Here is a 21350-nt window from a genome sequence, read left to right as displayed (position 1 = left end):
TCTTGGCAAACATGAATGTAAGATTATCCTACGCTGCTCAAAATTGGTCCTTGCTTGACGATGATCACACATGCATGGAGGTTAAACCGCTAGAGGTTTCATGATGTTTTCCTAATTGCTAGAACATGCAAGTCAAGAAGAACCAGATCGCCTTACTGGATGCGTGATATATTCCTAGACTTATACTGTTTTAAGGATCGGTATCCTCTTTTGTTACTTATAGCGCCGATGCTCGTTTGTTTGCGTACGCTACACGTGTTTTGAGCGGTTCGCTCATTTTAAAATCAAAAATATTATCCGTTTAAATTTAATGTTCAAGATAATGAAGAAAATGTCATTTATTTGGATTCCGAGAATTGCCCGTTGAAGGAAATCATTTAAATTTGATTTTGAATATTGCCGTTAGCGGTTAAAGTTTTTAGAATATGTTCGTTAAAATAATTGATTGAATTTAAGTTGCCGCATTCTCAACAGTATAGTTTAAAAAAAACTATTTGCATGTACTCTTTTGTTTAGCATTCTTGTGCAACAAATCATATACCAATTAAACCCGAGCATTGTAAATATATACATGCAGTCGCGGCCCCCAAAGTCGGACACCTCATATTTTATTCCTATACCTATCATCTGACTTTACAGCACCCTGGATGTCCACCCAAACTAGTTAATGGATTTTTAATAACTGATTTCACATGATTTAAGAACCATATTGGTCAATATTCGCATGCTACGTAGTCATTTAGCTATGAAATGAAGACTTTCCGACTTTCAGTGGACCACATACATTTTTTACCTTATATCACATTTATGCATCGTGTTCCGAGATTTTAAAATATAAAGCTGACTTTTTGCAGAGACATAGCTGAAGAGTTTCCTCAACGATGGGTGAAAAAAGTTTTGCGATAAGTGGTCTAGGGAACTATCCAGTGTGCCACAAAGTCAAATTAAAGGTGAAAATATGAGATGTCCGACTTTAGGTGACCGCCACTGTATATAGTAGTCTATTTAGGCACCTGGCGTACGACGGAATCAAAATGTTTTGATTTCGTCACATCGTCGCATCCGATTTTATCTGTCAATTTAATTATGTAGGTTATGTAGGTACAATATAATTTTTTTATAATGGTTAGACAATTAAAATCATCCAATTTATCGCAGTATGAACCGAAATAGCATTTGTCAGCTGCGTCCGATAAAATCGCATCGGATCGGCGTAGCCACGGCCCATAAAGACTAGACCAGCCAGAGCCATTCAAACGGCTGTGTCATTTCACATGATGTTGTTGTATTCTTATAGAGGTTTTGGACCTTGCAGATAATTTCACATGGCCATGTAAAGAATATATAATTATTGTATGTTTTAGAAAAGACTAATATAAACCAATTTTAAAAACGCCCACCCTGTAAACCAAAATCAAAATCGTAAAAATGTAGATATCTACCTTCCAAGCCAACGGTTATGGGTTTTCCGTACTGGGTATATTATACTAGATGCGATATTATATTCGATGAAAATACCGAATTATAATCGTTTAGTAACCCACCTAAAAAGTAACAAAAACAGAATTAAAAGCATATTCAAGTTGCATCAGCTGAATAATCTACCTTCACTCCGACCGAATTGGTAAACATTAACCCGTTGCTCTTCTTTCACCAATTGCATATTTGCAGCTTATTTTTTTATGATCGAAAATAATCACTATTCGACATGGCCGTGATACTCAAATAGAAAAGTACAAATTCACTGAATTATTAGGTATCTCTCACAAAACTACACTATTGTTTTCCAATTTTCAGCTACACCGGCTGTAGCTTTACCGTTTGGTTTGTTTTGATATTGTAAAAGTTGACAGCAACTGTCACGTTGCACGTTTATAACGGTTATTCGAATGATGGAATGCTCGTTTGAAAAGCGCACAAATATGGAAATTTTTATTTTTTCTTTACAAATGCTGCGAAATTGCTTATGGATAATAATTTGCTGCACCATCTATTTCGTGTGCTTCGTTCCAAGGAGTATAAATCACTACTTTTGCAATAAACTCACAATAACGAAAATCCGGCTGAAAAGACAGTTCCGTTTTGAAACAATATTGCAAATCAAATTTTACCGAAAACAACATATCCGACAACAACACTCGACAATTCACCTTGCCTTCTGCATGTGTAGAAATACAAAGTATTGCGTATGGATAACTTTACACGACTTGAAAGAAATTGAACTAAATTTCGTGTGTTTGAAGTTCGTTCGGGCATTTGTTTTCATTTTTCGCACAACACACCAAACGAACTCTGCACCTGGCGCAGTAAACAAAACTCATCTGATGCTGTTGTGCACAACTACCATCGCAATGACCGTGTTCCCTGTCCGTACAATTTTGTTCGCAACTGCACTGCGTGTGGATGTGTGCGTGCCGTGTGCAATGTTTCGCCGTTTTCATCGCGAACAATACCAACGCAACCTGTATCGAGCTGCGAAAGACGTTATGCAAAACTTGAGACAAACATACGTTTGCGGCCACGGGCGCAAGTGAGATAGCAGGCTGCTGATACAGGCTGCTGAAAAGCAAGTCGCCATCGAACACACAGTAGCCAGAAAGACCATCATCATCCACTCCATCTTCCACACTGCTCCGTTGCTGGTTTGCGTGTGGAGTGGTGAAGTAGGTGAATCGTCATCTTTCAACGCGTGAAAAGTGAAAAAAAGATAATTCTTCCCGTTTTGTGCACATCAGCGTGAGGTAGTGTATCAAATCGCGAAGCAAAAGCTGCCCTTGATCACAGAACTTCTCTGGCAAAGCGAGCCCCTGTGGCCCTGCTTGTTTTTCTTCCCTGGCAGTGTGTGTGAGTGTATGCGTGTGTGCGCTCGTGTGTCTCAAGGCATTAACAAGGGCAGGAAGAGAAGGGTCGTACCTTCCCAATTTCGGGGTGACAAGGTATTGTATACGCGATGTGTCCCAATAGTTCTCCAACCTTGCCCATTAGCCCCCTTTGACCAACGCATCTAACCCGTCATCATTTCAGTTTCAGGCTTTCTCGATCACGAACTGTCCAACGAGCAAGACGACAGCAGCGATAGAGATAGGAAGAATTGTGTACGAGAGAAAGAGAGAGAGGGAGTTAGAGCGAGCGAGCGAGAGGGAGTCAAAGGTGCCACGGGCCAAGAGACAACAGCGCGTACAGTACCACGCACGAACACCATTAACGCGTCGCAGCTAAAACACAAGCTAGATCGATGTGTGAGCTAGTGTGATTATTTGATAAATTTCGCAGTGGAAAAGGAATGAGGTACTGAAGCAATTAGGCTCAGGTTTATGTGTTCTTATTAGAAAGCGAAGACACATATCGAAGAAGACGATCAATCGTCGTACATTCGTGGTGCGGCTGTGTGCGTATCAAAAAACGAACCTCTTTGCGCTGTGTGTGTGTGTGCAGTGTTGGTGAACGTCAGTGTCAGGAGCGAGCGAGACAGCGAACCCAGTTGTGTCGGAGCGTGACAGAAGGAGAGTGGTTTTTTGGTTGGTGGGTGTCCCGCTGTCAGCAGAAACATCATCATCATCATCATCATTCTCTGCACAACACGCTCGCGAACGAGGACAATAGCAAAGTGCAATCGCAGTCCGCAGTCGGTTCGCGACCAACTTGGCAAAACGTACGGTCTGAAGTCGACGTACAGCGCGCGCCTGTACGCGGGTGTGCGATATAGTGTGGAGAGTGAGTGAGAACAATAGAGCGAATTGCAGTGGACGTGTGTGCATATGTGTGTTTGGTACGCCATTATCATCGCCATTCGAATGCATGGCTGCTGCAGTGGAAGCAAATTGAAGCAGCAGTGGTGAATAACGTGTGGGATTATCGGTGTCGCGTGTGTGCCTCGGTCAGTCTACCAAAGGTGCCGGAGGAGGGGGGGAGAGAGCGGCCTGTTAGTTGTGTGGCCGTGAGTGTATATGTGTGTTGTGTCTGAGTGAGTCGCTTTCCCTCGAGCACACGAAGAAAGAAAAGGAAAGGAACAGACACACACACACCCCAACGGGCGCGTAGTTGGGTGCCCCGCTGATGGCCGACAATGCGCCTGCAGCCGCTGCAAGTAGTGTGAAGTGTAGTAGTGATGGTGGTCAGCCTCGCGACAGTTTGCTAATGTCCTCGAGCAGAATGTTCAACCCAAACAACAACGTCCAGCAGCAGGGTGCCAGCGGCAGCGGCAACAGCGGTACTACCCCCGGGGGTGGTGTAGGAGGAGCAGGAGGAGCAGCAGCAGCAGCAGGCCCGAATGCGGCGGCCGCCGGACCGATCGACCGTCTCCGGATGCTGTACCCGAACGTCAACGAAGCGGTCGACCCGCTGCCCCGCTCCTGGAGCCTGCAGGACAAGTGCAGCACCATCGGGCTGACGCAAAACAATCTCCGTGTTCACTACAAAGGTTTTTATCGTTCCCCGCGGCGCGCACGCACACGTCCTGGCTAATCCGAATTTGTTTCAGCCTTTCTCAGCGCAGTCAGTCAGTCAGTCAGACAGGCAGGCCAGTCGGTTGGTGTGTGCCGCTCGAACGCGGTTTCTCGTCGGCATATCTAAATTTAGTCCGAGTTGGCTCTGCTACTGCTTCAGCTGCGCTGCTGTGTGCGCTTACTTATTTTCCTGCAACGCCATCTTGTGCTGGCTGCGTCCCTTTGTATGCTGCCCTTTGCTTCTTCCTGTCTGTGCGCACCCACCAAGTGTCCCCCACCCTCCCCACCAAATGGGAGATGTTTGTTGTGTGTGAGTGTGTTTGTGTGTTTGTGTGTGCATACACATGGATCAAGACGATTTTTTGCTCCCTTTCCCGCTCCTCTTCCCACTCAGCCAAGCAAGTGATACACAAATCAGTTGCAAAGAAAAGGGCAAGGCGTACGGGGTAGGTGGGTGTACACTTCTTCAAAAAGAGGAAGTACCCACCGCCCCACGGCCGATGCAATACTTTGTTCCTCAATGAACTTAAATAATCATTGAGCTTTTTCAACTCAGCTCCACTTCCTCTTCTGTCCCCTTTCTACTGCGCATTAATAATGGCCGCGTTGTTGAGGGTGTGCAATCATCATCATCATGCCTTTATAGGAATTTGTCATTTGAGGGACCCACATGCGTGTGTGCCACTTTAACGCACATCGAAGCGTCTGGGGAATGTTTACATTCTGTGACAAACATCACACCTGGATAAGGTCGCAAGTGACATAAAAGATTCTGTTGTTTTCTTTGCAAGAATATTGCCAAATGTCTGTGCAACCATTTTTTCACGCCCGTGCTCTCGTTCATTGCACTGGTTGTTTGACACTTTTTTTCTGGCTTCCCCATCTCCCAGCTTTGAGGTGTGTGGCCCTTTATTTTCATATCGACTCGCAAATTTGTGTGTTCAAAAACATCGTTGATAGGTGTGTTTGTGTGTTTGATGTTGCCCTCGGAATGCTCCATCCATCCAGCCCTACCAGCAGCAGCGCAATGGTGTGGCTCGTGTGAGGCTGATTGTGTGTGGTGTGTTTGTATGTGTGCGCTTTATATTGCGCAAATAGTGTAGCTCACCAACCGTACACAGAAGCAATTGATTCTACAGTAGTATGTAGTAGTAGCTGCTTAACACACACACACACACACACACATACACACCCATCACATGTACGTCGTAGTAAGGGAGCGAATGTGTGCGTGCCTCTGAGGGAATGAGCACGCGTCACAATAGGCTTCCCCCTTGGCGTGAAAGAGACGACGGTGGTGTGTTGATGAACTGCGGGCAGACGGATTGCGTACAACAAAGAAGCACCGTCATGAACACGGGAAGAAACACAAATCAGCAGGTTTTGACGTTTCGGTTTGACGGACGGAAATCATGCGCTACCTTGTTGTACTTGGGGAGGAAATGATGGAAAAATTGTTAAAGCTAATTATTATTGCATATTTAATAGATTTTTACTATGCTTGTGATATAACAGTAGTGTTTGACAAACGATTGGTGAAACGTTTACTGAGTAGCTTGTCATTAGGAAAATGTCATTCGTTTTTATTGATTATCAGTACAGTCTTCATTGTACATTTTCATATCTCTTGTATTGCAATTGGTCTCCCATCATTAAACATGGTATTTATATTTATTGGTTGTAATACTGAATAATTCAAAATGCCTATAAAGAAATCGTTTCTATGGATTTTGCTTTCGATGAATGAATTTTTAAATTAATTACTTTTTTTTTTATATATTTTGGGCCTATTTGGCTTACACTGGCTAATTCTGTTCGTTCGAGTCCATTTGGTCTGCCTTATGATGCCCCTCCAGAGCAACTGAACTGTGAAACATTTCGGACGGAAAAGTCAATTGTGGCGAGCTTTTCTTTGTCATGTTATGATGGCGATGTTGAACACAGTAGCATAGACAAACCCAGCCAGCAGACCAATTTAATGTACACAACACCACCACCACCAACGTCCATCGCGTCACAAAACCGTCGTCCAATGCGTTAGAAGCGCGCGCGCGCGTATGTGTGCGTGTAAGCGTTAGATCAAAACAATGAAAACAGAATGACAGAAACGGGGTGTGCGCACACGAACACATCGCTCCAGCTGTTCCAAATCAGCACCGATCTTCCCCCCCCCCCCCCACTGCACATATACACACACACACGCGCGGGTTGGGAAACTCACACAAACGTTCCCCGTAAGGCGACATTCGCGCATAAGCATAAAACGCGATGAGCATGAATCGGAAACGGACAACATAACACTAAGCGAACGGCAGGCAGGGATTGGATGATGGTGAATGTAGCAGAGGAAACACACGCACAGGCACGACCCCGATATTTCATCGTGCAGCAAGGGTGGAAGGTGTGGGTGGGAGTGGTACGGCCCTCCGCCTGCTGGGATGAATAACATTGGATGTGCGCTTATATTCGCGGCCTGTAGCAGCTACCCCTTCCCCCTTAGCAAAATGCCTTTTTCCTTTGTGTTCCGCGTTCCCTTTCGCCTTTGAAAAGTTTTACCCGAAGAAAATCCGATGTACGCAGCGCTCTTACAACGTTGTGCGAAAATGTGTGTACATTTTTTTTTTGTTCGTGTTTCTCTCTCTCTCTCTCTCTCTTGCTTTTTCTCTCTCTACCTTCCTCATTTTGTTGCTGCCTTGCGTATGCGCTCCGTTCGTCTTTCTCTCTTTCTTTCGTTGTTTTATTGCGTTTCACTTTTCTGATGTTTTATGAAACTCAGAAGTGTGATATTGTACTGTTAAATCTTCAATTGGTTGATTTGACTGGTTTATGTTTTCATTTCTATAGGAACTTTTTCGTTATGTGTAATGTAATTAATTTGCCTTATTTGTGCTCAAGTATTTTTGAATTTGGCATTTCATAAACTGGTTTATTTATCGTATTTTAACGACCAAGCGTTAAAAAGGGAAAAATAGCTTTTTTTAAGGAGTTGTTATACAAGGGTAGTGTCTTTTCATTTGCAGTACAGTGCAAATTATGTAGATTGTAATGATGAAGATGGCATAATTGATAATTCGTTTGAAAACAGTTAAGTGGACGAAATGGAGCAATTCTATCAATAGAATTATAAATCATGTATTATAACAACATAATTGTCATAATTTCGTAAAATTAAAAGTAAAAAGCAAACTATTGAATAATTCACTATTATTATTACTAAATCGATAAATACAAGCTAAAATAGGGTTCATCAGTTTATTCCGTTTTATTCCGAATTGCTTTGCAACGCTTTTCATTAACAATTACATGTTAGTCAATTCCGGACTCCTGACATTTAAAGAGATGTTCAACCTCGCGCATTCTCTACAAATTGTGATAATTTTCTTGACTTTTTCTTACGGGAAAATAAATATAAGATGAGAAGTGGACTCTTTTGATGAGAGTGGTACCCTTTTTAGACACTCATTTGAAATTCCTATTGGTTTTGTCCAAAAACAGTGCTATAGAGTCCAATTCCCATCATACAATCATAGTGTTCATTACGTGTAAGAAAGAGTCATGAAACTATCCCTCAAGTATGAGACCCTGAAAAACCCTTTATTGCATATTTATTTAACCAATTTTGAACAATTATCAACGACCAATTTAGCTAGGAAAAATTTAATGTTAAACTTTGTTTTGTTTTTTTTTTTGTAAGAAACAATGGACATTCTAGCATCATCATCGATTTTGACTAGCACATATTGTAAATCTAATATTCATATTGAACTCCTAATTGCTTAAAAGTTCCTTAAACATAACCAATTCTTGGTGCAAATGTTTTCCGAAATTGTACCATTGCTATATTTGTTTTGTGTAAACTTCTGTTTATTTGGTCTTTTGGTATTGTGAGACCGAGAACGTAAGCTTCGATAAATATCAAACACTTCTTTCGATTCGTCACCTTCTCAGCTCCAATCGCACCGATAGTTGACTAATAATTGACTAGTCTTAATCAAATAGTTATCTACACTATTTTAATTCTTTTTTATCTTTGAAGGGCATACAATGAATGAATGACTGCGTCGATTGTACATTAGATTTCCACTTCCACACAACAGAAACGTCAAAAAACATCATTCTGCGCGCAAATGATTTGCGCGATCGTTAGAAGAAACCAGAACGACATTATCGATGTATGACGCAAACTGATTCATTCAAAAATTATTTTCTCCTGTCCTTGCAAACGACGAACAACTCCTCCCCCACCCGTCAGCTGATGCAGACGATCGATGGGGGAGGGAGGGGGGGAGGTATTGGGGACTGACGTCTTTGTTTCGTTCTTAACCTTCGCTCGATGGTGGGTGTGTGTTGGTGTGCGCGCTTCTACAGATTCAACGTAGGACGTTGTCCGACGGAACGCGAATTGATGTGTCCGTTCTTGTCTTAGTTTGTTTGTTTGTTTGTTTGTGCACATTTGAATGGTGTGATGATCAGGGTAAGGAAAGAGACAATACGCGCGTGGCTTGATCCCCGGACGGGACAGACAGTGCTTAGGTATCGGATTTACAGCCAGAGCCTGTCCTCGAATCGTCCCTGAGGCACTGAGAGAGTAACCCTGGGAAGAAATATGAGCTTAGACAAAACCAGTAGCACACCAGGCTGATGCATTCGATCACGCAGGATCATATGGTGCAGGTGAAGCTCACATAGCTGGTGTGAGTGGTGCACATGGTAGTGTAGGACCTATTAATACTAGGTCAGCAAATCTCGCGAAGCTCTATTTACTTCCTCACTCACCCAATCCCCCCACAACTTGGGAAAGAAACGCGTTGAGCTTTAGTTCCCCAAACATAATATGCCCTTCTTCCCGCATCCAGTTATGCTCTGTGTGCCATTACTGATTGCCAACTTTTTCGGAGGAGCCACTCTTTATCAGTTACACACTGAACAAACCGTCGATTTATTTGCGACAAAACAAATGCGCGTGTGTGTGCTAGTTCTAGTGACGGTGACGGTGGCGACCCAATAAAACAAACATGCGCAAAACACTTTCGATTGCGTGTTGCCAGTTGGGAGTTACAAGAGGGCGAGAGGAGGCATGAGGGATCATATTCTACACCACCACCACCTCACCTCACCTGGTCCTTCGCTTCTCTCGCTGTATCACTATCACTGTATCAGCCGCAGCAAACCGCGCAACAGTGTGGCAGAAGAGAAGAAAAGGGCAATCACAAATCTGCCACACGGACCTCCACCACAACCCCCGATCAGGCAATATCAAAGGGTGGTGGGGGGAGGGGAGGGGTTGCTGTTGCTGCTGCTGCTGTTTGGTAATCACAGCCAAGCGCGCGCACACACACACCCCACACAAGCACAAGCGCGTGGCGGGTGAAGGCACATCTCACTTTCTCGACACAAAAACCGCTTCGCAACTAACTTGGTAGGCTGGTGGTAGGGTGAGAGTGTGTTTGCGTGTGTGTGTGTGTGTGTATGTGTGTGTTTACTTTCATTCGAATGTAATTCGAACGATTGAAGGAAGTGTTTGATATAGCATCGTTGTCTGTGCCTGTTGCTAGAGTTTGGTATTTTCCATCAAAACGTCTTGTGCGATTGCTACTTACCATCCTCACCTTCTGTGTATTGGGAGTTTGCTGTGGAATGGTCATAGAAACTGACTTTTTGCTTAACTAAAAAATTAAATTATATTAAAAAATATTTGAAATATTTGATTTGGTGAAATATTTCATCCGCTGGTTTCTATTGTATTAGAAGCTTTGGGAAAGTAGCATAAGCTGGGACTTGTATCCTCACATGTTAGAATCAAATATGGTTGTTTATTTGAATGTTTTCATCGTTCAAAACAGGTTATTTGTATCTTTAATTTCAATCTACTTGTTAGTCTTTATAATGGTTTTCTTTAAAATGATTATTCTGATTATCTATTCCAAATATGTAATTGAAGAAGAACTGTAAAGTAAACTAAATTGAGTTTTTTTTTCATTATTTTGTTTTATTTTATTAATTTATTCTCAGGAGGAACGATTATCGGCTGTATTGCTTTTTTTCACTCATACATTGAATTGAAATTAAAGAAAATTTGTTTCTGTTTGGAAACACGACGTTTTATAATTGTTCTACATTAGTTGCTTTCTGTATAATAATCGTGTTTGCTTTTCGTTTGTAATCTAGCTTCTTGCCCTAAGGTTACATGCTTACATAAAGAAAGTTTAATTGATTTTTTACGGATACTTTTGATTTTGTAAGATTCTGCAAATCCTTACAGGGTTTTCTAAAGACACTTTCGATTGTGCACATTTTTTTTTCATCATCTCCAAGATGTTTTTTACCAGCTGTCAAATGTTGTGTTTGCATCATAATAAAATTTCAATTCTTACACATGATGTTCAACACACTACAAAGAACTGTCAAACTCACTCCAGTTTGAGACGTGTTGTGAATAATCATGTGGAAGAACTGAAACTTTATCGGATGCAAATACAGCATTTGACAGCGGTTGAAAAACATCTCGCAAGCAATGAAAATTGTTATAGACACTGGAAATTGAGTCGGAAACCCTTGTATCGCCAATTTTTCCGAAAAAATAGTAATGCGCGCAATATTTTTTTTTTATGTTGCAACTGTAAAAACATAAATTTCTACACATTTTCGTATCTGCTACTTTAGGTTAAAAATAAACAAATTTTTGTTGTTTAGCTCTACCTTATTTTAATTTGAACGGGCGTTTCGATTTTGTTGTTTTGTATTGCATGCATAGGGGAAATGAATAAAGGAAAGGGAAAACACGGACGAGTTTTTATAGTGATGTATGTATAGCCTTACGGCATGGTTATAAAGCAAGTGAAGCTTAAAAACTCTTGATGAAACATTGAACAGCATTACAGAGTTTTCCGTGGGTTGTTGTTGTTGTTGTTTGAACAGTTCATAGAAGCTTTGGCTCTTACGTTTCGTAGGTTCTCATAGTTGTGGGACACTTCCTAGACTCTTTCTTATAGGAAGTGAACTTCAAATGTTGGAAATTGTACTCTAGCAAATTACCTTTTTCTATTAAATTCCTATTCCTATTGTCAAACAAGACTCTATAGAGTTCAACTATAAAATCAATTCCCATTATATTAGGTTCATTTCACGCAAGAAAGAGGCAATTAAGTGTCCGACAGTATCATAGCTCCTGGAAATGATTAGAGTGTTATGTTTGCAAGCCGTTTTATCAAAGCCTTTTCCTGTACTTTACATCTCAAAAATAATCTTGAGCCTAAGTTACCTCAAGGCTCTCGTGTGGTTTGACTACGGAATACTGTCTGTGGAAAGAATCTCGCCTTGTTCTTCCTTCCCTTCGGAATGCTTTTTGCCCTTACTACGATTGCACAGGACGCAGAGTTTTTGGATATCGAAAGCGACAAGGTGTGTTGGCGTAACACAGTATAGAGACCTCCAGCGCACATGGCACAGCACACGGTGAAGCAATATGCCGGACGTACGAAGAAGGAAAATAGGCTGAAAATGATTACGACAAAAGGGGGGCGGTTGGAAGGTAAAATAAACGCTTCAACCAAACGAACCGAGAGACGCGTCGAACTAAGCGGGTGTTTTGTCAGGGTCGAACTCGAACAGCAGCAGACATACACACACACACCCCACAGGTACCGAAGTGGGTCAGAGTGGCGTTTAGCAACGATTTTTCCATGACTTTGAACGCGACTGATTCGTGGTGGGGCGAGAGCCAGCAGCAACAGTATACGTACAAATGAAGCGCGCGAGCGTGTCGTGTGGGCCGCGCGTCTTGATCCGCGTCTGTGCAGCTACTCTAAGGCCAAAAAGTACGATGAGCCGCCGCACAAAACTGCTCCTGGACTGGACTGGAACTGTCTCGCGAAGCGGAGAGAGCATGTGTTTCTCTTTTGACCAGCGGTTTGGCAAGCAGTACAAAACTTGCGCCGCCATAATGAAGGACAAGAAGAGAAACAAATGGACCACGGACTGTGCTGTGTTCCGTGTTTCGTCACTCATTGCATTTCAAATTAACCCCCTTGAGACGAGGACGTGAGTCACTGCAGAAATGTGATAATTTAATGTACACAATGAAGCTAAAGAAATAAGTCATAACATTTCACAGTCTGGTTAACAGCAGCGCAGCCCCACAGTTTAGCGAATGCATACTACAAACCGTGGAGGGTAAAATTGTTGCAAGGGAAGGGAGATACTTGGGGTTATTCTTTTTGTTTTAACTAACCACTGAAAGAGATCACCCCAACGGACCCATTTCCCATTTCAATTGATTAAAACTGTGTTCTTCTTCTCTCTTTCTTGCCCTTTCTCTGCTGTAATTAGGAATTGGCAAATCACACACAGATGCTGCCTCGGTGCGTACCGCTTATCCGATACCGGCCGCCTGCGGACTGTACTACTTCGAGGTGAAAATCATCTCGAAAGGCCGGGACGGCTACATGGGCATCGGGCTGACCCATACCAACTTCAAGATGAATCGTCTGCCCGGGTGGGACAAGCAATCGTACGGCTACCACGGTGACGACGGTCACTCGTTCTGCTCGTCCGGCAATGGGCAACCGTACGGGCCCACCTTTACCACCGGTGATATTATTGGTTGTGGCGTCAATCTGGTCGACAATACGTGTTTCTACACCAAGAACGGCCACCATCTGGGCATCGCTTTCAGAGATCTGCCGGTAAGCGCACAGTTGGTGGTGGTCAGACTTTCCCTCACCAAAATGCAAACCCAAGCTAATGTTGTGCCTCGCTCTCTTGCTTTCAGCCCCGGTTATACCCGACGGTCGGTCTGCAGACGCCCGGCGAGGTAGTCGATGCCAACTTCGGTCAGGAACCGTTCAAGTTCGACATCGAGGACATGCTGAAAGAGCTGCGGGCCAGCACGAAGGCCACCATCTACAACTTCCCACTGCCGGACGATCAGGGCGACTGGACGGTGATCCTGCACAAAATGGTTTCCTCCTATCTGGTCCATCACGGGTACAGCTCGACGGCGGAAACGTTCGCCCGGAGCGCGGGCCAAACATTACAGGAAGACATGACATCGATTAAAAATCGACAAAGTAAGTACACGGCCCTGGCACCTTGTCCCCCGGTTTCGTGCTTCACTACATCCTCCTCATCCATTATTTTTTGGTAGAAATCATAAAACTAGTGCTTTCCGGCCGCATGGGACAAGCGATCGAACAGACCATTCGTCTCTATCCGGGTCTGCTAGAGTCGAATCAAAATCTGCTGTTTATGCTAAAGTGCCGACAGTTTATCGAGATGGTGAACGGATCTGACTTTGACCTAGTAAGTACTTGGCGGTTCGGTTCTGGCGCAAGAATCGAACCGAATCCAAAACCTTATCATTTCACAACTTATACCAACATTTGTGTTTTTTTTTTCATCCATCGTGCGCGCAGGGTACTCCTTCGTCGCGTACGAGCCCAGTGCAAACATCGGTGATACAATCAACAAAAAGTTATCAAAACGGTAACACCATTATTCCGGATAATGCTGACAATCAGGGATACTTAAAAAATAACGTCCTCAGGTAAAGAAAAATCACAAACGGCGCCGCTCGCGCACCCTCGGCATCATTGTGGCATCACTTCTAACCAAGCCAACAATTTTTCGGTTAAAATTACAGTAATAACACCAACAACAATAATGGCAGCTGCATCGAAGACGACTACTCGAACGACGTCGAGATGGAGAACGGCCACAGCAATAATAGCGCCACGAATGGTTACAAAAACGGCAGTGCCGCCAATCGAACGAACACGAACGAACTGGTAGAAGAGGAAGAGGAAGAGGCGGACACCGGCCGGGATGAAGATATGGGTAAAAAGATCATCGTCATCGAGACACGGCAACAGCATGGCCAATCGAATCTAATGATCGCGCTTGTGTGTGTTTCTGTTTTGTTGTTGTTGTTTCTATGCCTTGTAGACGTGGACTCATCGCTATCGCCAAACTGTAAATCGACGAGTGCCACGGCAAAATCGGGTGTCGAGCGGATGCTAGAGTTCGGTCGCGAACTGTTCCAGATGAGCCAACGACTGGAGAAGGAACATGGTGTTAATGAAACTAATCAAAAAATGTTAGAGGTAAGATTGGTTTTCCTGTAATACATTGGCATTTCCTTCTGCATTACAGGGTTTCTCAGGGTTTCTCAATATTTAGGGACACTTTCGTTTGAACTCTTTCATCCAAGAAGAGAAAATTCTTTTTTGGGCAGGCACTTTGGAAATTCCATTCAGATTTCAAATACGCCTGTCCAAAACGGGTGCATTTCCTGTCATATAAAGTTCACTTCCTAATGAAACGATGTGAAAATGCTTGGAAATCGTCGGATCTGATTCATACAAAAAATAATCAGCAAGCTCTCAACAGATTTATATTCCCACTTACACCATTAAATTAGTTTTGAGTGTATCTGATATAAGGGAAAGCGGGGCAAAATGGACATGTTAAGCAGTTTAGTGGATGTTCCATTGAATTTCTCACAAAACACAATTATTCTCATATTATTATATTCCTCCACCATATATGAAATTTTCATGAGACGCTTTTTTGATATACGGGGCAAAATAGACATATGTAAACAAAACGTGAAATGACAAAACACCAGGGCAATATGGGCCTCAACAACAACGGCTAGGGTAATGGTCTAAGCTTTTGCGCACGTTTTGTGAAATGTATTATCGTTCTATCTTTTGTGTTGCTGTTCAGGTCAAAACCCTTCATTTTTCCAAAAATGTATTTTTCTAATTAAAATACTTTTACGTTTCAATCGACGATAACGAATCTTTTGAAGCTGTGCTTGTTAGCATTATTATGTGGACAAATACAACACCATGGCCTCGCCAAGCGCCATATGAAATCAAAAGCATCTGGGAAATTTGCCCCACTTAAAGCATTTTTATATTTGTTATCATGTTATTAAGAATACTCATACATTTGCCTTGTTTTGTTCAGACAAATTGTAAAGAAATATCATATCTTGTTGGAAGTGAACTTAATATGAATGGTATTAGATTATATGGCTGCAGCACCCCTTTTGAACGTGCTCCTTGGAAAATCTTTTGGATCCAATGTCAAATAACGGTGCATTGGAGTCCAATTGCTATGACATTAAATTATTTACCCTTATGAAAGGGTCAATACAGGGTTTTCCACGATTTATTGGTCGGTTCCCATAATTTTCTGGGCTCGTTTCACGATTTATTTATAGTATCCCATAGATTTTTGGTTCATTCCCATAATTTATTGGTAGCATCCGATTAGATATCAATACAATTAAACCACAAAATTTTGGGAAACGCTTAATAAATCGTGGGAACACACCAAATAAAATATGGGAAGCAACCAAAAATTGTGGGAACCGACCAATAAATCGTGGTAAACCCTGTAATGTGTCCCACAATTATGAGTACTCCTGGAAAACTCTGTGTTTTCCAAGTGGTAAAAATTACATCAATATGCTACTAAATGTTATTTTGTATTTTTCTTGGTTATTTTTCAATTATGGGTTATAAAACTTACATGGTGTTCATGAAACATTCCAATGAATACATAGTTTCAGCCTTGGAATTCATCCTTGCCTTGAAATAATGCTTCAATAAAGGGTGCTAATAATAATGCTCATTTTGCTGTTTGCTCATTTTGTTCTCACCCCTACTATTCACATCCCTCCAAATTGTAAATAATTGGTTGAAAAGAATCATTTAATAGTAATTTCATTAAGATTACGATTCACGACACACCACCTAGTGATGATTCTAATTGAAACACATGAATCTTAATAGGTAGTAATTAAAAATTAATCTTAATAGAAATCAAATTCTTATTTTTACAAAGATTCATGCAATGAGAAGACTACTATCTTGTAAAGTATAATTGAGAACATCTCCAAAGTTCATTATAAAAATACAGCTGAGTAATTCAAGCCTCAGATTCATGATTCAAATGAATCTTTATTGTATAAATCTAAAACAACCGTTTTTGAACGCTTTTATGAATACATTGACTTTGAAATTGAACTATGAGTTGCTGGACGTAAAAATTGCAGTGTTTAATTTAATTTTTGTCTATGTGCAATATTTTAAATTCGAAATCTCGTCCCGCGAGTAGCGAACTTTAACCTACTTATCAATTATCATTCCTGTGTGAAGTGTAATGCAATTGTTTTAGGCAATTTATGATGTCGTCATTTGTCTGTAATGATTCTCAATGTATATTCTTTTATTTTTTGTCTGTAAACATCTAATGCTCGTTTCATTGTTCACTTGCAGGATGCATTTAGTTTATTAGCCTATTCGAATCCATGGGCAAGTCCGCTCGGGTGGCAACTGTGCCCGTCGCGTCGTGAAGCTGTATGTGCTGCTCTAAACTCTGCCATATTAGGTATATTCCCAAATCGGGCATTACAAAAGGCCACCTTTACCTACCCACCTAAATCAACTCCATCATCCTGGGATGTGGCACCCTGTTCTAATGTCCGTTTTTTCTCTCTGTTTCGTAGAATCAATGAATTACTCATGGCGACCACCGCTAGAGGTGTGCATAGCGCACGCCTGCGAGCTGCTGCGCCTCATGTCGAGCTCATCGCTCGGTGCGTGCGCGTTTGTTAGCGTGGACGATATACTTGCTCAACAACAGCAACATTGACTACGTCTGATCCTTCAGTTAGCGCCTTACTTCAATTTCTAATCGAGAAACGTCGTCAACGTCATCCCGTCGTCTTTTCGGCAACGTATCCCCCCCACTACTCTATTCACGCTTGTTTACAACGGACGCACCAACAACACGGCCGCATGCATCAGGATCGCTCCATACTAAAATATCCCACATAGCCGCCATGCCGGGCACGATTTTATTTGACGTGTTATGATTTACATTCGTTTCTGTCGCATGATGCGCCAACTTCGAGCTGGTTAATTTCTTCGATCGATCGATAGCAAAGCTTGTGTAGCACTATCATTACAAAACCGACCACGAACCGAATTACGTACATCACATCACGCCGTAGCAGCTAGTCGTAAGAGCGAGAAATCATAGAAATTGGCCTGGACTATCTGTACTATTTGGTGTAAAACATTTTACTTTGAGCCTTCATTAAAGCAACCAAAATATCGAGTGCAATTGAAATAATTCAACACACGAACTGGTTTGCCTGTTGGTGAACATATTTTAATCTTTCATGAAATCCAACCATCCGATCGTTTCGCGGTGACTTATCCACTTCCCCAAGCGTCTAAGGCTAAAAACACGCGCGAGAGAGAGAGAGAGAGAGAGGAATGGTGAGTTCATCTATCATCACAAAGAACTGGTAATGTTTGGTAGGAGAATAGGAGCACCCACACACATACGCTCGGCAAGTAACACGGCAGTTTCTGATCAAAGTTTGTGGCCCGACTTCGAAGAAAGGATGTATGAAGGTTGTGTGTAAATTGCGGTCCAACGGTCGCTCGGCTGTAGTATAACGACGAGAGAAGCACACGAGTTTAAAAGCGGCAGCAGTAGCTCACGTGAGTTTGATAATAACAAAAGAAGAGGAGGGGGGTAAAACACAGTAATCAGAATCGCGCTATGTAAAACTGTAAAAGAAGATACACTAATATTAGCCATTAACACAGGTAAACCCGCAACGATCGTAGAGGAGCAGCCCGTAGGATTGATAATAATAGTAAGGATGAGGGAACAGATGGCCCGAAAAAGAGGACGAAGGATGAAGGGGAGGGTGATGTACGCCCGTTTGTAAGTAAGAAAGCAAATGCAAATGATCAGTTAGCAAGTAAGTGATGAATATCGCGCGTTGTAAGTGTGCGGCGACGGCATGTGGTGGTGTTTGTTTAGTTTTTGCAATTGCGTGCGCCGAACGAACGTACGAAGAAATGCATCCTCCGCGCGCCTGGTGGTTAAAATAAGCGGCTCTCACAATAATAACACACTTTCGAAATATAAATAGTGATCGTGAATGGAGTAATATGCATTGTGAGGCATTCATGAAAGACGCGAAATCAGAGAAAAAGGGGGTTGCGGCGGGCGCATGCTTTTGTTCTCTAGGTTAAAGCAATAGGTGACGATTGGGAGAGGGAAGAGGGCGGGAAGGGTGGTCTTTTTGCAAGCAAAGAAACAATAGTGTTACTCTTCAGTGCTGTTCTATTTCGCGCTTGTTTCGACATGGTTTGGGTTTTGTTCAGAGTTCTCACCTCGTATGGATTTCGCGTTACACCAGTGTTTCACATGCTTCAATCTACACCCGGGGTAGAGCAATTCATTGTCCTTCCTACCATTGGCCCCACCACGGAACACGGAATATAATCGTTGTTTGACAATTTTCCTTCTACAAAAGAGCTCTGAGCTAACCGCAATAGTTTAAACATAAAATGCCACCATTTTAACGTAAATAAATATCATCCCGCAATAATGTTACCAACAATAACGAATTTCTAATTCAACGTTCTATGGGCTCTCTGCATATCAAGCAGCCGATAACAGTCTCCCCATTTTTTGTATGAATTTAAAGCAAAACCCGCGTACCCACCACCAAGAGAAGAGGAGGATCCCTTAATTGTATCTTCTTCTCCCTGTGTTTGTATAAATTGATTTCATGGTTCATCTTAGAACTATAGTTTCCTCTCGCCTTGGATTTAACAGTAGTGTGTACGATAAATGAAGAATAATATGTACAGAGAAGGATGGAGCGGACGGACGAAGAAGGATATTTCAATCCGATTTTGTGTTTCTTGTACATGACGCGATCGCGATCGTAACAGTAGTGATCTTTTGCGTTAGTTACATATTGCTTTCTGGTATGTGTGTTTTTTTAATATCACTGTTATCTAAATTTAGTTAAATGTTATTTTTTCTTTTCCGACGATCCGGGGGTCAATAGGATGTGTCCTGTACAAAGAAGTAGGTCCACGAGCGTGCGTGTGTGTGTGTTTGTTTGTTTAGTGAGTAAGAGCAGCGGAAGGGGCCACACAATATGAATGAATGCACCACAATAAGCAATAGAACTAACAACGGCAGCAAGAGCAGCAGGGAGGTTAAACCTTAATACAGGAACTCGCTTGTGTTATCCGGATATGTGAGTTGTTTTTGTTTTCTTTTTGCATAATTTTGCGTTCTTTTTCAACTGTGTACGAATCACTTGTGAACCGTGTAATCGTTTAGTCGATTCGTTACTGTGTTCTACAGGTTTTGCTTTTCTTTCTTGAGCTTCGGCGGTGAAACAAGAACGCGCAAGAAATTTTCAAATTTTCTCCTTTTTTAGAATCGCGTTTTGTAGTAGAGAGAAACGTTCACGCCTAGACTCGTTTGAGATGATGTTTAAGTTGGTGAAAAACGAAACGAAAAAGCGGTAGAAAACGGCCAGAAAGTGCGAACGGTTAGAGGAGCGTAGTGGTGATAGCGGTAGAAAAGCGGAAGGGATACGATCAAGCAATCGAGTTCTAACGAAAATTGCACGAAATCGGAAGGAAGATTGTAATTTAGAGAAAAGAGGAAAAACGATTGTGAAAACCCCCGATAGGTAGCACGTAAGGCACGCGTGTAACAGCAATGGAGTTAGGTTAAGTTTGGGAACAGCAGAACGGGAGTGTAGGGTTGGCAAAGAAAAACACACACACACACACACATACTAAAGATAATAAGGCGAGCAGGAGAGGCAACGGTGGTCGTGGCTGGGGGATCTTGGGGGTTGGTATAGGGAATTTAAGTAGTACAAGCCGTAAGCGATCGATTATGGACGATTTAAAGTTTGTAAAATATGTAAATCCTCTCTTTCTTTGGTTCTGCGTGCCACACACACACACCTATATATTGTCCTTTTGAACATGTTCTTGATCTGCTCAGGTTTCGTGATTAGTGGTTTATAGTAAAAAAAGAAAAACCATGATCACACTCCTCCTACACTGCGCTATACTGGGACGGATATCCGGTGAAACCAAACAGACACATACACACACGGTAGAACAGAACATATTAATTACACTGTTTAATAATAATAATCAACCGCAAGCCTGTCCCGCTGTACCGATCAACCAGTTTCCCCTCTTCCTGGGCTTCCCCCAGGTCCTTTTGGTGTGTTCCCAGACATGAGGAAGAGTATGTGGAATACGGCTTTAAGTTAAGTTGCAAGATGTGTTGGGGGATGTCCTTTGTTTTGGAACACCCAAAACACACAGAGCGAGGAATGGAGAGTATAGAGGATGCGGGGCGTATAGAGGAGATGGTGTTGGAACGGAAAAAGAGCATATATAAATAATGGCGGGAAGTTTGAAGCGTGTGCGTTGAGATGGTTCGTGTATTTTAGGCTATATTTTGTGAAATCACTGTGAATAATCGAAAACGAATTGTACGAATTGAGAAGAAACAGAGAAGGGAAAAGAATACGCAAAAAAGAAAAGAAACAAAACGCGAAACAAAGAATGCGCGCAACAAGACGGAAAAGAAGAGGAAAAAACACATAAAATAAAGGGTGCCGCTGGTTGAAGAAAAAAAAACAAAACGAAAACACAAAAGAAGATAATGAAATGGGAGACGCAAAACAAACATAATAAGGAGAAAGCAAACGGAAATAAAATAAACATTTAATTTTAAACAAATTCGCTCGTTGTGTTTTTTGTATGTTTTTTATCTATCTTCTTTCTCTCTCCCTCTTGTTGGATTGGTTTGTTTGTTCTGTTCTTTGCTAATTGTTGTTACAACGTTTTTTTGTAGAAAAGCTTTTCCATTCATTTACAAAACTAGAACAACACATATCGGGTTGGATCGATTTTCGTTACCGTATCGTACGTACAACCAGGAGTATATCACAGCAAAAGGTGTTGTGGAAGACTTGAGTCCGTGTAGTGTGTTTTTGGACATTTTTAGAACATGCTGTCCTAATAATAATAGTTGTGG

The 21350-nt window shown here is 42.0% G+C and overlaps 2 protein-coding genes across 4 annotated transcripts in view; one reads left to right on the top strand and one right to left on the bottom strand.

Moving 5' to 3' along the window:
- The window catches only part of LOC120908483, a 36392-nt gene extending 34452 nt beyond the window's left edge, over nucleotides 1-1940 (bottom strand). Inside the window, exon 1 of the mRNA XM_040319480.1 lies at nucleotides 1606-1940. Coding sequence (XP_040175414.1) covers nucleotides 1606-1663 — 58 coding nt within the window. The 5' untranslated portion in view covers nucleotides 1664-1940. The remainder of the gene's footprint in view (nucleotides 1-1605) is intronic.
- A 497-nt stretch (nucleotides 1941-2437) lies between these two features.
- On the top strand, nucleotides 2438-20331 carry LOC120908482 (ran-binding protein 9). 3 transcript variants are annotated; one of them, XM_040319477.1, is made up of 11 exons: nucleotides 2438-2741; nucleotides 2840-2936; nucleotides 3025-4420; nucleotides 12774-13129; nucleotides 13216-13513; nucleotides 13591-13745; nucleotides 13859-13989; nucleotides 14086-14279; nucleotides 14388-14545; nucleotides 16733-16844; nucleotides 16963-17108. In XM_040319477.1, the coding sequence occupies exons 3-11, from the start codon at nucleotides 4057-4059 to the stop codon at nucleotides 17106-17108; spliced, it is 1914 nt and encodes a 637-aa protein (XP_040175411.1). In that variant the 5' UTR covers nucleotides 2438-2741; nucleotides 2840-2936; nucleotides 3025-4056. The 3 variants fall into 3 exon arrangements, with proteins under 3 accessions (XP_040175411.1, XP_040175410.1, XP_040175412.1); XM_040319476.1 differs by having other exon boundaries at nucleotides 2438-2936; XM_040319478.1 differs by lacking the exons at nucleotides 2438-2741; nucleotides 2840-2936 and having other exon boundaries at nucleotides 4057-4420; nucleotides 16963-20331.
- The last annotated feature ends 1019 nt before the right edge of the window (nucleotides 20332-21350 follow it).

The sequence above is a fragment of the Anopheles arabiensis genome, chromosome 2 (genome assembly GCF_016920715.1).
Source record: "Anopheles arabiensis isolate DONGOLA chromosome 2, AaraD3, whole genome shotgun sequence".
In the NCBI taxonomy this organism is placed as follows: Eukaryota; Metazoa; Arthropoda; class Insecta; order Diptera; family Culicidae; genus Anopheles; species Anopheles arabiensis.
Note: the sequence above shows the minus strand (reverse complement) of the source record. Positions and strands in the feature narration are given on the sequence as shown.

Excerpts from the sequence above, each read along its gene's own strand:
- LOC120908482 (XM_040319478.1), top strand. The coding sequence starts at position 4,057 with ATGGCCGACAATGCGCCTGCAGCCGCTGCAAGTAGTGTGAAGTGTAGT. Across the intron at positions 13,990-14,085 it reads TTAAAAAATAACGTCCTCAG|TAATAACACCAACAACAATA; the intron begins GTAAAGAAAAAT and ends TTAAAATTACAG. Across the intron at positions 14,546-16,732 it reads CTAATCAAAAAATGTTAGAG|GATGCATTTAGTTTATTAGC; the intron begins GTAAGATTGGTT and ends GTTCACTTGCAG.